This window comes from Coloeus monedula, assembly GCF_965178545.1.
Source record: "Coloeus monedula genome assembly, chromosome: 26".
Lineage (NCBI taxonomy): Eukaryota > Metazoa > Chordata > Aves > Passeriformes > Corvidae > Coloeus > Coloeus monedula.
Window position 1 is genome coordinate 4,494,914 of NC_138806.1, and position 15,891 is coordinate 4,510,804.

Below are 15,891 nucleotides of genomic sequence, written 5' to 3' on the forward strand. Positions count from 1 at the left end.
TGCACGGAGGGGCACATTCCTAGCTGTGGGGTGACCCACCCCCGGACCCCCAGCCCAGCTCTCTGCACCTGCCGCAGTGTGGGAAAGGGCCGGGGGTGGGTGCGAGACCCCCCACCCTGGCATCCCTGGGGCTGGGTGCCCCCGCGGGCAGGGCGGGCAGGTCGGGGTGGCTGCCAGACCCCCCCTCTGCCGCCTGCCAGGCCGCAACGGGCCCCGGCGTGCCGGGGTAGGTGCCGGGGCAGGTTCTGGGGCAGGTTCTGGGGCAGGGCAGGGCAAGATGTGGCGCTTGCCTGGGGCTGATCCTCCTGCCCCGCACCCGCGGGGTGCTGAGCACCCATCCTGCCCATGCCCACTGCCCCCAGCCCCACCTTGCACCCTCTGGACACGCCAGCGGGTGAAAACAACAGTGGGACAGACCCTGTGTCCTCCTAGTCCCGTTCTCCCGAGTCTATCCCCCTGCAAACCCACGGCCCTGCGGCAACCCCGGGGTGGGATGGCGGCAGCGGCCGGGGGGACACAGCAGGTGACCCCATGGCCTTTGCTGGGCCGCACTGCCCGGGGGGTTCGGGGAGGGATGGAGGAACGAGGGTCCCGGCAGCTCCCGCTTTGTTCCCGCTTCGCCTCCACCCGGCAGTTGCCTGGCAACTCCATCCATGCGGCTGCCAGAGAGCGGCAAAACACGTCCCCACATCCCCACATCCCCATCCGCGGCTGCACCGAGCCCTGTCGGGATGGCACAGCACGGCATGGCCCGGCACATCCCTCCTCTGTTCCTCCAGCCTCCAGCGTTCAGATCCCCCACATCCCATCCAACATCCCCAAAAAATCCCGCTCTGTTGAGCTCCTCCATCGCCTTTCCCCACGGCATCCGGGCAAGGGTTCCCGGACCTGGGTGCAGGTGGTGCTGCTGGCCAGGTTCAGCCACGCAGAGAGGGGCTTCTCCTGACAGCAGGAGGGGAAACTGAGGCACGGACAGACCTCACTCGCTGGTGGCAATGGGGATGCACTGGGCCACACGGGCAGGAGGGACCTGGAGCACTGTGCCATGCTGAGGGCAATGCTCCCCCTGGGAAAGGTGCCCCAGATCCGGCCCATCCCATCCCCTCTCCCCAGCTCGGCAGGGACGGGGGCACTGCTGGCACAGAGTGAACTATTGGCTTAATTAATTTGCTGTTATTTCTCCTAACGAGCTGGGATCTGGAGCGGGCGCTTCCCTCGGTTGGCAGCCAGCGAATTCCCCCGCCCCGGCAGTGAGCCGGGGGTGCGAAGCCTCCAGGCACCGCTCAAAACAGACCGTGTGTAGGAGGGAAAAATTACACCCCGGGAAAAATCCCTCCCCAAGCCAGCGCCTTAACCCACTTCCCAGCTGCAGCGCTGGGAGAGGGGAGTCAGACATTTGGGGAAGGGGAGAACTGCCAAGAGATGGGGGCAGCTCCTCCATTAGGTCCCTGTGAAGGGCTGAGCCAAATCCTGGACCATGCTCAGTCCCGATCCTCCTGCCAGGGAGGGAAACTGAGGCAGAGGCGCTGGGGAGGGATGGCGCAGCACAGCAATGGGGGCAGGAAGGTGATGACTCCTACTGCTGCTGCTGCTGGAAGGGCTCTGGGACCCCCACCCCACTGTCAAATGGCCTCTGGGACCCCTACGCCACTGCCAGCAGTGAGGGCAGGAACTGGGGAGACCTACAGAGAAGGGAGGAAAAGAGAGTGGGATGCAAAGGGGGGAGTTGGGGTCCCCCCTGCCCTCAAAGCCACCCTTCCACTGTGGCATGGGCAAGTCCCACCAGCATCCTTCCCCCGCGCAGCCTGGCCGCAGGAGGGCAGAGCTCACCGTGATGCTCCATCCACAGGATCAGGGTGTAACAGGAGTGGGGTACATGCCCCCCACCCCTATTTGGCGTGGGCAGGTGGGCGGGGGCCTGGCAGGAGGCTGTGGCTGCCAAGGCGGAGGCAGCGCGGCACAAACGCGCAGGCGGCAGCTCCCGCACCACCAACACAACAGTTGGTCCTTCCCTGTGAGCCAGTGAGGCTGGCGAAGAGGAGGGGGCTCACATCAGCCCCCCCCAGAGAGAGGAGGGGGCTCCCTCCAGCCCTGCTACCAGGGCAGAGCTGGGCTGGGGATGGGTGGCAGCTGCTTCCAGGGATGTGGGGGCGAGGACGGCTGGCACCAGGCACAGCGGAGCTGTAATTCCAGTCCCACGGTGAGCTCCTGAGAAGGGCAGAGCTGCACCTAGGAAGAGGAGGGTGGCTCCTGGGAAGAGGAGAACAGCTCCTGGGACACAGCAGAGGTGACGCTGGTCCTGCCAAGGAAGCTCAGGTGGACACTGTCCCTGTGGCTCTCAGCCCCAGGAAGGACACACAAGAGCTGTCTGCTTCCTACAACGCTGTTAGGGATGTACATCCCACAGGATAGGAATCCAGGTTAACACCAAAACCCCAACATGGGGGTGCAAGGTCCAGGATTTTGGTCGTGTCACCAATGCGTCAATGACACACGTCAGCCTTAAGGCAGAGACACGGTGACATCTAAAACACGAGGGGATTCTGCTTTAGGAATGTGGCTTTGGTGGCTGAAACAAGACACAGAAGGTCATGGAGTCACAAACACCAAAGAAAGAAGGAATTTCTGCTGAAGAGCCATGCATGGATAAAGGATCCACACAGAGAACAAGCAGGTGGGTGCCGGGCCCCCATCCTGGCCGCAGATGGGGACGGGGTGGCCGAGCCGCCGCTCGCTCGGTGACGTCCCCCTCACCCGGTGCCTGCGCCGGCAGCTGGCGCGTCCCCACAGCGTCCCGGCACGTGCTCAGGAGAGCAGCAGGAATCGGCAGGAATGGGCAGGAATCAGCAGCCGGCCCTGCCAAGTTTCCTAATGCAATTTGCAAACGGCTACAAGGATGTGGCCAAGCCGGAGCCGCAGCGGGGCCGGAGCCGCGGGGCCGGTGGGATGCGGGAGGCAGAGCGGCGGCACTGCGGCACAGGTGAGCCAGCCAGGATCAGCGTGGCACAGCTGCGGTGACAGTCACCCCATGGGATCAGGAATCCCAATGGGGACACAAGGCTGCTGTGGGGAAGTGAGGCAGGAGCTGGCGCAGGGCTGAGGCGCTTCCTTGTAGGGCCAGAGCCCAGCCGGGTGCGTTGGGGCGGGTTCCAAAACCCTCCACAGCCCCAGCAGCAACACCCAAGTGCTGGGAGCAAACCTGGCCCTGCTGAGCTGGTTTGGGTGCTGGCTGGGCTGCTCGGGCAGTGTCGGGGTGCTGGGTGCCCACAAACCTCCCCCTCTCTCTGTGGATTTGGCAGAGGAAGGGTGGAAACGTCCCCTTGTGCTGCTGCGGACAGCAGGGACGGGGGTCACCCTGTGGATTCCCACCTGAGAACTCAAACACACCAGTTACCAACAGCTTGTTGGGAAAAGAATTGGGGAGCTCCTAAATTAGGTGGTTCCTGCCCAGGCAGCATATTCCCAACAGCTTCCCATGGCTCCATTGCCCTTCTCCTGTGTCAAAAGTGGCAGAAATCAACTTGCTAATTGAAAAGAGAATTGAAATGAAGAATGAACTGGGCTGGGGGGATGTCACTGCTGCTTACCCAAACAAATAAATATGAAATACCCAAAAGAAACAAATCAGCTTTACTGAAGGAGCTGCTTCATTCCTTAAATAAAAACAGAGACCACGATCAAGCCAGCGGAGTTTGACATCCCAGGAGGGAGCAGGGAACATTTAGTAACGGGGAGAACTTGGGAGAACGTGTGGCCAAGGACCGACTCAGGGGTTGGTTCTTCGGCGGCCCCAGCGCGGGGGACGAGGGGAGTGGGCAGCAGCGAGATGGATTTCGGGAAGGCACCGCTCAGGCCACGGGGAAAGTGCCTGGCCCTGAGCACGGTGCAGGTGTCTCATCCCACTGCCTCACCTCCGCACAGGGAAGGAGCCATTCCAAGGAACAACTTCCTCCTTGCTGAGGTGCCGAGTCTGGCGCTGGGATTCCTGTAGCCGTGTTCCTACGTGTTGCTCCTCTCCTTTGATTTTTCACCTTTGCTGTCCTGGGAGGAGAAGAGGGAAGAGCAGCAGAGGTTTAGAGCCCCCCAAACCCTCACATGGGGGGCAACAGTGCTATGGCTGGGTCTTGCCAGCAACCTCCCCCCCACACCCAGGTGCCAACCCGCCCTCCACCTCTCCGGGCACAACCAGCCCCCTGTGCCAACCCCTCCTCATGGTTCCAGATTTTTCCATCACGAGGCCTTTCCAGGGCCCCTCCATCAGACAATTTGTTTCCCATCCCTCCCCATGTACGGGAACCCACCAGCACATGCCTGCCCAGGTCCAGGCTTGCTTGGCTTCCATACGTGAAGAAGGTATGGAAAGGGAAACCAAAAACACACGTGGCATTCCAGCACGCTCACACACGCACAGCTCACAGCACTAGAGCAAGGGACCATTCCCAGCACAGGGAAGCACTCGCATCCTGAAAAACCTTTAACTCTACTGCTTGAATTATCTGCTGAGTTCTCAACGTTTATCCTTCCAGAGAACTCCCTGCCTCCTAGGTCCTCCAGACAGGGCTGGATTTTTCCCTCTCTTGTCCTGTTTTGTCCTGTTTTCTATTGTTCTAATTGTCCTGTTTTCTACCCTGAGCAAATAAAATAAAAAAAGAGTCAACTTCAGACTTACTTTTTACGTGGTTTTAGTTTTAAAGTTTTAAGTAACTCAAATTAACTGGAGCCCTGCTTACCACCTGCAACGAGAAGCTGAGGTTTGGGACAGGTCAGAGACGAGACAAGTTTTAAGATTTCCCCTTACAAAAGAACAACGTTATTTTTTTGGGATGGGAGGGGGAACTGCAGCCAAGCACACACCAGTGACACCACACACACACAGGGACCGACTGTGAGGGGATGGTACCTCTGGAGGGGGCGGCTTGATGGTCACAGGCTGGGACGTCCGGCGGGGCGGGGAGGGCTTGGGCTGCACCTGCTGCTGGACAGTGTTGTAGTAGGTGACCCCCCCATACACCTGGGACTGCGCCTGCAGGAGCAGCAGGATCAGAGCTCCGGGCTGGGGGGCCCTGCGAGCCCCCCCCGGCACCCACCGGGGCTGGACAGCTGACCCCAGCCAGAGCCAAGAGCGGCCGCGCCCCCCAGACATCAGCTCCCAAGGCCCCTTGTGTGTCTCCACCCCTTGCCAAGGTCCCCCCACTCTGGCAGAGACAGGACACAGCCTATGCAGATGGGATTCCCTCACCCTGCAGTCCATGGAATGCCTGAACTTCCCAACAGCAGCTTTTCCACCTGGACACGGCCCCCCTACACACCCAGCCCTGCAGCCTGGCAGGGAACTGCCCTCAAAGCAGGGTGAGATCCTGCCTGGATCAGCCCGAGCAGTGGGAAGGGCAGGGATGGTTGGGAGCTCAGGGAATGTGCAGCTCTCCAGCCTTCCACGGAGTGTCAGCCCTGCTCCAGCCACAGCACCATCGCTGGCACCAGGATCTGGTCTGCTCTGGTCTCATCTGCCTTTTCAAGGATCTGTTCTGATCTGCCTCCTCAGGGATTCGATCTATCTGCTTCCTCACAGGGATCAGATCTGGTCTGATCCTCACAGAGATCCAATCCAATCTGCCTCCTCAGGGATCTGGTCTGATCTGCCTCCCCGCACGGATGTGATCTGATCTGCCTCCTCACAGGGATGTAATCTGATCTGCCTTCTCAGGGACCCAATCCAATCTGCCTCCTTGCTGCCCAGCAGCAGCCGTAGACACGGAGTTGGGCCATGGAGCAGGAAAATCCAGCCCCATGCTGCTCCTACCAGCCAGTTCCCAGCTTCCATCTCAACAGAACTCACTTCTAAAGCCATTCCCAAGGTATCCTTGGCTCAGCAGGGCCCTGGAGGGGCTGTATCCCTGCTCCATAAGGGAACACCTCAATTCCAGACCCCCCAGAACAGGATTTCACCCACTGCCCGCTGCACTCAGGGAGCTGCACAGCAGCCACAGGAACAATCCTTTCTGGGATGACAGCAGCCTTTCCCCATGGAGCAGCCCAGCTGCTCCACATCCTCTCCCAGGAACACCTCGCAGAACACATCCCACACTCCACAGCATCCCACCTGCTCCTGCCCGGGAAGGAGCCGCGGCGCACTTGGCTTACCTGCGTGTTGGAATAGAGATGAGGAGGGGGCGGAGGGGGCAGAGCTCCAGGGGGGTAGGGGTAGCCAGGATTCCCAAAATTCATCACTCCAGGGGCGGAGAAGTAAGTTGGAGTGAGCAGCTGCTGCGGTGGAGGCTGGCCCGGGGGCATGGACACTGGTGGGGGGTAGAGGCCAGGGTTTGCCATGGCAGGGGGCGTCTGGTGGGGGTGTAAACCTGGAGGTGATGGGAAGCAGATGGATGTCACCCAAGAAGCCAGAGTGTCCTGGGGTAGCACCAAGAAGGAGCACACTCTGCTCCAAGGTTTCCCTGCAGCCCCACGCTGGGGAGGGACACAGAGCAGCAGAGCATGGCCCCCTCCCCAGTTCCGCATTCACCGGAAGCAGATATGGCCCCAGCACAACTCCACTGCAGGGAACAATTTGTGTGGGCAAGCAGAGAACGTGTTCGACAGCTCCCAGTTCTGCTTTTTCCTGAGCTACAGGGCCAGGGAGTGAGGAACCAGCCCAGTGCCCACGGAAGGGAGCGGCCCAGCCTGGTGAGGCCCCACAGGCACCTGCAAAAACCCAGCTAGGAGCTGCCAAAAGCTTCAGTTCCCCCCGTCCTGCACTGGCTGGAAGCTCCAGAAACACCTATTTTTTCTTTCCTTAAAACTGATACTGGTTCAGCCTCACTGCAGGAGGGAGCAGGTCTCTTCCATGTTGCAGAAACAAAGGAAAATGGATTCCCCCCATGACAGAGGCTGTGGGAGACCAGAGTTCTCTGTTCCCCAGGTCCAGGGGTGTCCCACTGACTCCTCACCTGGATGAGGAAGGTGCATCTCCGGCTGCACAATCATCCCTTGGGGCGGCAGCGGGGCTGGGTTCTCACCGTGGGTGTAGATTGGTCCCTGGAATTGTACTGCAACAACACATGACAGGCTGTAAGGAAAAGCTCCATGGAATTTCATTCTCCTGCAGCCGGGCACACATAGCCCAGCCTGCTCCCACGGCACACAGAGGCTCCTGGGCTCACAGATGCCACATGCTCCCTAAAGAAAAGCCTCCTACTCCCTTTACAAAGCAGGAAAATACTCAGGGAATTTCTTCTCTAACACTTTAAATGCTGAAGGGAATTGCTAATCCATCTGCAGTCCTGTTCTCCCCATGCTCAAACGTCAAAGACCTGATTTAAAGTTCATTTTAAATCCCTGTTCTCGGGAAGAATTGGGGTGTCCTAAGAGCCCTGGCATAGAGAGGGGATAGCACTGAGGATAATTCCACGGGTTTAAACACAACCAGGGACGCTCCCAGCTGCCTTTTAGACACTGTATGAGGGGACACAGTGCCACTACAACAAAGGAAAGAGAAGACAAAGTCCTGACTCCAACAGGAGTGGGGGGATCCCTGCTCCAGCTGCTCAGCTCTGAGCACACATGGAGCCACAGGAGCAGGAGGGAAACACTCACGTGGGTCGTAGTAGTGCCCTTCCATGATGCTGATGTGCATGGGGGGCGCTGGCTCCGGCACGGGGGGTCTCTGCCGCTGCGACGAGTAGCGCTTCACACGGCCCCCCTGCACTGCCTGCGAGAGTCCAGGGCTCAGAGGGGCTGTGAGGCAACTACCCGACCCCCAAACCTCCCCTGGGTCACCCCCAAACACCCCCACAAGGGAAAGGCTGAGGTGTCAACAGCCTGTAATTACCACAACCCCAACACAATTAGAGCCCGTCTCCCGCGCGCCGCACAGCCGGAGTCACGCTCCGGGATCACACGTTACCATCTCCTCCATCCGGTTAAACTGCGGTGGTGGCCCAGTTCCCACGTGCATATGGTTGGGAATACCTGAGGAAGGAACAGACTGGTTATTACTGTGGTTTGTGCTGGTTCCCAAGCCAGAGCCGCCTCGCCTGGGGGCGTGGCTGCAGCTCAGCTCTGGCTCCCATGACACAGAACCTTCGGACTTCATCGCCCCGGTGATGGTTTAAAATATTTTGGGACAAATTAGAGGCTGTTTTGTCACTGCACACTCATCCACGGTGCTTAGCAATGCCTAAATCCTGCTTCAAAACTAAATCCCCAGCTTGAAACTCAGGTCCTGCTCTGAGCTCTGTGTGTGCTGAGACACGGATCTCCTCCGAGTGGATCAAGGATCCATGTGGGATCTGAAGCTGCAGTTTAAACCCTCTGAAGGGTGTGAACGCTTTTATCACAGGCTCTTTTGGATTCAAACAGCAAAGTGAATCCACATGAATTCACAGCAAAGTCAATTTTAAACCATGGCTTAAAACCACAGAGCCAAGGTGATCACAGGTGATTCCAAGGGAGTGAAAATGGATAAAACAAACACTGGAAGTGCTCTTGGGTCACTGACAGTGCAAATACAGGCAGAGAAATACAGAATGGACTGATGGGAGCCAAATGCTTCCCAGAATTAACTCCTCCCTCCTCTGCTAGGGACAAAAAAGGGACAGCAGAGTCATCATCCTTCTCACAGCAGAACATGATCTTGTACCTGCAGCCAAGAGCTGGCCTGTGGGAAATTTGGGAAGATGCTTCATTTTTGCGCATTAAAATAACCCCAAAACAGACAATCTCAGCACTTTTGAACTCTCATCCCACTGTCACGTTTCCAGCCTGTCCAGGGGTCTGTTCGCACAGACTTCCCAGTCCCACCAGTATCAAATGACTTCTGGTTCCACGACCTCAACCTCACAGACGCTTACGAAAGCAGCAAGTCACTTCCTTCTCCTTGCTCCAGTTTTACTCCCCTCGGGAAGCATTCTAACGCTTCCCAGAACAGACTCTAATTCTGCAAAGGGATAATTATACCTGGATGACCTCTCTGTGGATGCACAACTGGAACTGTCCTCATCTGGCACCGGGTAACTCTGTCCCATGTCCCTTCCTCCTCCCAAGCACAAAGAGATTTGCCAATCCCAGCCAGGCCTTGGCTACTGGCAACCAAATCCCAGTGCCAGGAAATGAGCTGATCAACAGGGAAAAGTTGCTTCCTGCTCCGAGCAGGACACCACGAGCCCAGTTACTGATCCTTATCTCATGCTCTCCTGCAGCAGGGCTCAGTCTTGCTGTGATTCACATCACAGGGAAAGGATCTCCGCTTCCATCCTTCCCAGTCCTAATTCCACTCACCTACACTGAAATGTTTAATTTTTCCTTTTTCTGTGCTGTTGTGTCCATACTGCACTTTCTTAGCAGGAACCATTACTCTGCACCCACCCTGGGAATCTGTTGGGCAGAGGCAGCTCAGCTCTGACCAGCTGCACGGATCAGGATAGAACTGGGCTGCTGGAAAACCGGGAGGCTGCTCCCACTTACCCCTCAGCTCCCGGGGCGGGATGAACTGGGACTGCCCTGGGCTCCAGTTCTGCTCCGTCAGGTTCATCTGGGTCATCTCCTGCTCAAGTCCATCCACGCTGGATTCCACCGGCGACTCCCAGTTGCTCTTGGCTGGTGGGGGGGAGCTCTCGGCTGGCGTGGGTTTTGGAATCACGGGAGCCACCCCCTCGGAAGCGGGCGCTTCCTCTGCCAGCTTCCCCGCGTCCCCAGCCTTGACTCTGGTCCTTCTTGCCCGGGAATAAGATTTCTTCTCGACTGGTCTGTCTGGCGGCGGCTGCGCAGCGTCGGCAGCCATGGCTTGGTTTTCCAGAGCCCCCTCCTCCTTCCCAGGGCTGCCGTGGATATGTGCCACCTCCAACTCGGGGGACGTGTCCCTCGAGGGGCTCTGCTCTGTGCGTTTCCCGCGGTAGCTGCTCTCCTGCTTGGCTTGTTCCCCATTCCGGTGCGGGACAGTCGCTTCCGAAGCCCGGTAGCCCGGCCGGGTCTCCTTGTAGCCCCCCATCCTGGGGTAGTTCCTGGCAGGGGGCATCCTGCTGGTGCTGGCAGAGCTGCGGCTGTTGAATGACCGTGGGGGGGCTGAGGGGCTCTTGGCACCCTGGTGCCTTGGGGGCTTGGGGGGCCTCTCGTTGGACCAGTTCGGGTCTCGCTGAGGGGGACTGCCAAACCTGGGAGAGAAAAACAGAACAATTCACTAGAAAGAAGACCCTGGGTGGGAAGAATCGCTGTGCCAGGGAACAGGATGCACATCTAGAAACCCCAGGAACAAGGTCCCACATGACAAGGCTTTCCCTCTTCGGAGCTCCACACCTGGCCCCTCTCCCTGGGACAATCCAGGCCCTGGGGTGACTCTGGGGCTCACCGTGGTTTGCGCATCCTCCGGGGTTTGATGTCGTCGGGGTTGTGGGCTGACCGGATGTCATATCCGTACAGTGCGATCAGCTCCTGCCTGGTCTTGGGGGCCTGCTCGTCCTCACGGAATTTGTCGTGTTCCCAGCGCCCCTCGTCCTTCCACAGCTTCCGCTGACGACCTTTTGGCCTGGAACAGGGACACACAGAGGTGCAAGGAGCTGTAAGGCCAGTATGTGGCAGTTCCAAGCAGTCCCACACACAGAGCCCGAGCATTCCTGGGGCAGGGAAGGCAGAGGAGGCAGCATCTCTCCTTCCTGCTCCTCCTGCCCAGCAGCTGCTGGTGATCCACTGCTATTTGGGAAAAGCAGCTCAAAGGGTCACTGTTGCCTGGCACAAGGCTTTTTTGTGAGTTTTTTTGCACCTGCCTTTCAAATCAAAGAGCTGAAGTGTCCTGGCAGGACACAGAGCAGGTAACAGAAGCACAGACTTTCCCAGTGCATCCCACTGAAGCAACAAGCCCTGCTGCCAGAGGCTGGCCTGGAAGCTGGCCTGGAAGTTGGCCTGGAAGCTGGCCCATCCCTCCCAGAGCCCCAGGGGGACACTCACATACCTGACCTCCTCCTCCTGCGTCTGCCCTCGGAGGTCATGCTCAAAGAAGAGCCCCTTGCGTGGGATGTATGCTGGGTTCTTCCGATCCTCATCGTCGTCCAGGTGCTTGGGAACCTTCTTCCCAACTTTCTTCTCCACAGGCTCCGTGCTCTCCTGTCAGAACCAGGGAGCTCTCACCACTGCAGCAGTCCTGCTGCCAGCCCCCAGCCCGGAGCCGTGGGACACCCACCTGCCCGTCCCCGCTCTGCCGCTCGCCCGTCACCGCTCCCTTGGGATCTGCCTTCTCACTGCCCTTCTCCCCTCTGGCCGCCGACTCGCAGGAATCGTTGCTGTCCTGCTTCAGCTCCACCTTGGAGCTTTCTTCCTCGCTGTAATCCTCTTCCTCTGCCTGGGAGACAGCCAGTGACTCAAATGTGCTGCATTAGCAACAGATCTGCCAGGAATCTCCCCAAATCCGGAGTTAGATCCAGCAACAGATCCCCCAGGAATTCCCTCAGTTCTGGAGTTAGATCCCTGTTCCAGATGTTAGACATGACTCTTCCAAAGCAGAGGATAAGCTCCTAAAATTCTTCCTATCCCTGTATTTTCACAGGAAAAGCAACGGTTAAACCCAACCTCTCCTGAGAGAGGGAGGGTCCAACAGGCGAAATGGAATGGAGCTGGGAACAGCTGCCCCACAAAGATGCAGCATCCCACCACTCCAGTCTGCTCCTACAGACTGGGAAGACTGGTGATCACAGGCCCTTCCTTCCACACTGAGGGTCTGGATCCAGCCAGGGCCACGTTTCCAAATTCCCTGGAGTTCCTCAGCTGACTCACTCTGCTCAGGAGCATGACCTGGTTTCACCCCCAGGAGCCTCCAGAGGCTGGAGCCGAACTAAAAATAGCTCAGGGTGATTAACCAAACCCTGCTCCATTTTCCTCTTTCAACACAGCCTTTGCACATCGGCTGCTCCCGGTGTTTATGCCGGGGAAGCCCAGGCCGGGCATTATTTTTAGGCACAGGAACAGAGTCATCCTGGCACGGCAGTGATGCAACAACCCAGCTGCCACCAGGAGCCTCCACGCGGGATTCCGGGCTGGAAGAGCTCCAGGAGCTGCCCTGTCACCTCTGCAGCCTGCCACGCTCCTTCCTTGTTAATACCATAGATTAATTCCCAAACTGAAATTAATTCCCAAATAAACAGCCTGGATTTCCTCTGCCTGGTGGTTTGCATGTTCTCTAGCCACTGTTTCCCTCAAGGTTCCCAAAACAGAGATGGATTTTCCTTAGAAAGCCTTCACTATAATCCTTAGAGACCAGAACTTCTCTAAACTCCCTGGAAATCTCGAACTTTAGAGACCTGAACTAAAAATCCAGGGGAACCTGCAGCCCCCAGGCACGGGTGGGATGGGATTCCCTCAGCACTCCCCAACTCCCAAGGTGCATCTCCCCTCTGGCTGCTCCCTCAGAACAGAGGGAAGCTCCTGGGATGCTCCCAACCACCACTTTGCTTTTTAATTCCAACTAATTAAAACCCAACAAGCATCCCACACGCCTCCCACGCCCTTCTTGGCCATGGCAAATCCTGTTCCCAGTGCGAGGAGCCAGGAGAGTTTTCCCTTGCACATACTGGCCCTACACCCTCCCCAGCAGCACAGTGACACTGGTCCCAGTGCCAGGGGCTGGGACTAGGGGAGGCTGTTTCCTCAGGAGACAGAAGGGTCAGTGGAAGGAATCCAAGGATGCAAATTGGGTTTGTTCTGAAACTCCATGAGAATCAGGACAGAGCCTGCCCTTACCTCCGAGTCCTCGGCGCTTTCGTAGTCGGAGAGCACAGCTGTGGGGAGGGAAAGGAGGTGGGGTCAGGGCAGGGCTGGAGGTGGCTCCTCTCCCATGTGACCAAAACCCTTCCAAAGGGAATTTGGATGCCAGCACCACCCCAGATCAATGCCACAGCCAGCTCAAGAGGGAGCAGGGGCAAGTTTGGGGCATGCTGTCCCTGCACCCCATATCTACCTGCTGTTACAAGTGAATATTTGGGATGGCAACAACCAGAAGACTGTTGGAAAAGCTGTTTTGTCTAGTTTTAACTTTTTTTGCACACAAACAACCCTGCCCAAGAGCCATCACTCACCATCTCCTTCAATGCCATCCTCACTTTCCTGCAGAGAGAGAAGAGAGAGGGGAGTTAGAGGAGGGGAGGGCAGCAGCCAAGTACCCAGCAACACAGAATCATGGATTCACAAAATCACAGAACGATGGAATTGTTTAGATTGGAAAAGATCTTTAAGATCAAGCCCAACCTTCTACCAGCACCAGCCCCATGTCACCAGTAAACCATGTCCCCAAAAGCCACATCCACACTTTTTGTACACTTCCAGGGATGGGGATTCCACCATTCCTTGGGCACCTAGTGCCAGTGCCTGACCACCCCTTCCATGAAGAAATTTTCCCTAAAAAACTACTTTCTTAGTCTCTACTATCTTAATATCTTTTCTTAATAGCTACTCTTTTGTCCTAATGTCCATTTTTCCTAATATCCAGCATCCCATGATCCCAGACATGATGACAGCAAGGTCTGGCCCTGACCCTATTGCAGCCACCCTTGAAAGTTCAGCTCCAGTGACCAAGAAAAAACAGATTCCAGGCTCCCAGAGCCGTTTTCCAAGAACCTTCTAGAGCAGCTACAGTGGGGGAATATTGAGAGCAAGGCACAGTCCGTCAGTGCTGGGGGTCTCCAGGGAACAGAGTGACAGCAACAGGGGAACCGGGATCCCTCCCGAGAGCCAGGGAAAGGGCAAGAGCAGGGAATAACAAAGAGAGGCCGAGCAGGACCCAGCTCAGGGAAGGGACTGAATGAAGGGAACAGCTTAGAGCAGGAAAAGTGCTCAGTAAAACTGTCACCCAGAGAAGTTCTGGCTGCCCCATCCCTGGAAGTGACCAAGGCCAGGTTGGATGGGATCTGGATCAACCTGGGATAGTAGAAGCTGTCCCTGCCCATGGTAGGAGGTGGAAGTGGATGAGCTTTAAGGTCCCTTCCAACCCAAACCATTCCATGATTCCACGATAAAAGAAAAGATCAGCCCAACTGTAGAGCAAGAACAACCCCAGAGCACAAACAACCTGACCAAGGTGACAAATAAACCCAAAACCACCACAGAAAAACACACTGGGAGTCAGGGGGAGCTGGAAATAACCAGCCCTGGAATCCAAAACAGGAAAGAGCTGGAAATAACCAGCATTAGAACCCAAACCAGGAGGGAATTGCACCTGCATGTGAACTGCAAGAGCAGAACTGCACGGAGAGGGGAGACAGCAGCACCGACCCACCTGTCCCTGCTGCAGGGACCCCAGAAACAGGGACAGGATCTCAGACTGGGGAAATCCAGCCACAAGGCACAGAGAGCCAGAGAGAAGCCCCTGCCTGGTGCTGGGGAGCTGCGGTGCCCACCCCACCTGAGGCTGCCCCAGCCCTGCTCTCCCACACACACTATGGGGGGGTTCAGCCCAGTTCCCCCAATTCCCCAGACTGGTGCTCCCTCAGCTCTCCACCCCCACTTCGTCCCCAGTGTCCCCCCAGCCCGCAGGTCCAAATATCAGTCCCCGAACAACTTCCCCCACGCCTCCCGACACCAGAGCCCCCCAGTCCTCCCACTGCTCCCCAAGACACTCTTTAGACACCAGAACCCCTCTCTCAGAGCCCTCCCTGCCCTGCGTCCTCAGTGTCCCAACCCCCTCGACTTCCCCAGACACCAGAACATCCCTCAGCCCCCTCCCTCCTTTCCCCAGGGTCCCCAACCTTCCCCCCGAGTCCCCCAGACACCAGAACGCGTCCCCCAGACCCCTCCCTCCCCAGGGCCCTCAGCGTCCCCAAGCTCCCCGACTTCCCCCCGGCCACACTCAGACACCAGAGCCCCCTGTCCCCACCCCCAGCGGCCCCGAGGCCTCCCCAGCCCCTCCCGCGCTCTCCTCACTCACACACTCCGACTCGGCCGCGCTCTTCCCCCCCGCCCCACCGGCGCTCTCGGCCCCGCGGCCCCGCGGCCCAGCGCCGAGGGCCCCGGCGGCGCCGCGCGGCGGGCGGTGCGGTGGGCGGGGCGAGCCGGAGCGGGATCGGGATCCGGAGCCCGAGCGGGAGCGGGCGGAGCGGGGCGAACCGGGCACGGAGCCGGCGCTGTCGGAGGCCGCCGAGCCCTCGCTGTCCTCGCTGTCCTGCGAGGCGCGCTGCCGCCGCCGGTCCGCCATCTTGGCCGCGGGGCACCACGGGAACGGCCCCCGCCGGTACCGCGGCCGCGCTGCCGCCGCCCGCCAGGGGGCGCGCGCGCCGCGCGCGGGGGTGACGTCACCGCCCAGCGGAAGTGACGTCACGGCGAAGGGCGGGTAAATGGGGGAGGGAAACACCAGCAGCCAGCGGCCTTTTCCTTGTTTATTGTAAAAAAAACCAAACCAAAACAAAAAAAAAAAAAAAAACAAAAACCAAACCAACAACGAAAAGCAATAAAAAACAATAAAATAAAACCAGCGAGCGGGCGTGTCCGCGCGTGACACCACCCACGTAACGTGTTTAGAACTTGGTGTTTTTAGAACTTTATCGATTTTTTAACAATTTCTGGGTTTTTTAAGGTCTTTTTTAAGTTTTTTTTTTTCTTAAAGGTTTTTTTTTTTTCTAAGTTTTTTTTTTTTTTTTGTAAACGAGTTTTCCGGCGTTCAATATGCTCGGGGTTAATTATAGAGAGGGGGGCCAGTGGGGGATAAAACGGGGGGGGGTACAAGCTCAGTGTAGGGGGAGGAAAAAGGGGGGAAAAGGACCAAAGAAGTGTGAAAAAGGGGGGAAAAGGTGAGGAAAAAGGGAGGAGATAGGAGGAAAAAGGCAGATAGGGAGAAAAAACAGAAAAAAAGAGGAAAAAGGGGGACACATGGAGCCCCCACCCATGGAGCCCCTCCCCACCCATCCAGCACCGAGAGGGTCCAGC

General features: G+C 57.8%; 1 protein-coding gene across 2 annotated transcripts; it reads right to left on the reverse strand.

The window, feature by feature from the left end:
• Window positions 1-3,607: 3,607 nt before the first annotated feature.
• Window positions 3,608-15,174, reverse strand: CASC3 (CASC3 exon junction complex subunit). Of its 2 annotated transcripts, XM_082297279.1 has the most exons (14): window positions 14,897-15,174; window positions 13,053-13,080; window positions 12,718-12,755; window positions 11,165-11,323; window positions 10,937-11,088; window positions 10,337-10,513; window positions 9,457-10,142; window positions 7,898-7,962; window positions 7,588-7,702; window positions 6,942-7,040; window positions 6,142-6,356; window positions 4,901-5,023; window positions 4,670-4,746; window positions 3,608-4,041 (listed from the first exon to the last, which is right to left on the reverse strand). In XM_082297279.1, exons 1-13 carry the CDS (start codon window positions 15,161-15,163, stop codon window positions 4,711-4,713), a joined length of 2,160 nt encoding a protein of 719 aa, XP_082153405.1. In that variant the 5' UTR covers window positions 15,164-15,174; the 3' UTR covers window positions 3,608-4,041; window positions 4,670-4,710. The 2 variants fall into 2 exon arrangements, with proteins under 2 accessions (XP_082153405.1, XP_082153404.1); XM_082297278.1 differs by lacking the exon at window positions 4,670-4,746.
• Between the last annotated feature and the right edge of the window lie 717 nt (window positions 15,175-15,891).

Coding starts and splice junctions, on each gene's coding strand:
- CASC3 (XM_082297278.1), bottom strand. CDS start 15,163: ATGGCGGACCGGCGGCGGCAGCGCGCCTCGCAGGACAGCGAGGACAGC. Junction 7,963..9,456: donor CCCGCCCCGGGAGCTGAGGG/GTAAGTGGGAGC, acceptor TTCCTTCCTCAG/GTATTCCCAACCATATGCAC. Junction 4,042..4,900: donor TCAAGCCGCCCCCTCCAGAG/GTACCATCCCCT, acceptor TTCTCCTCCCAG/GACAGCAAAGGTGAAAAATC.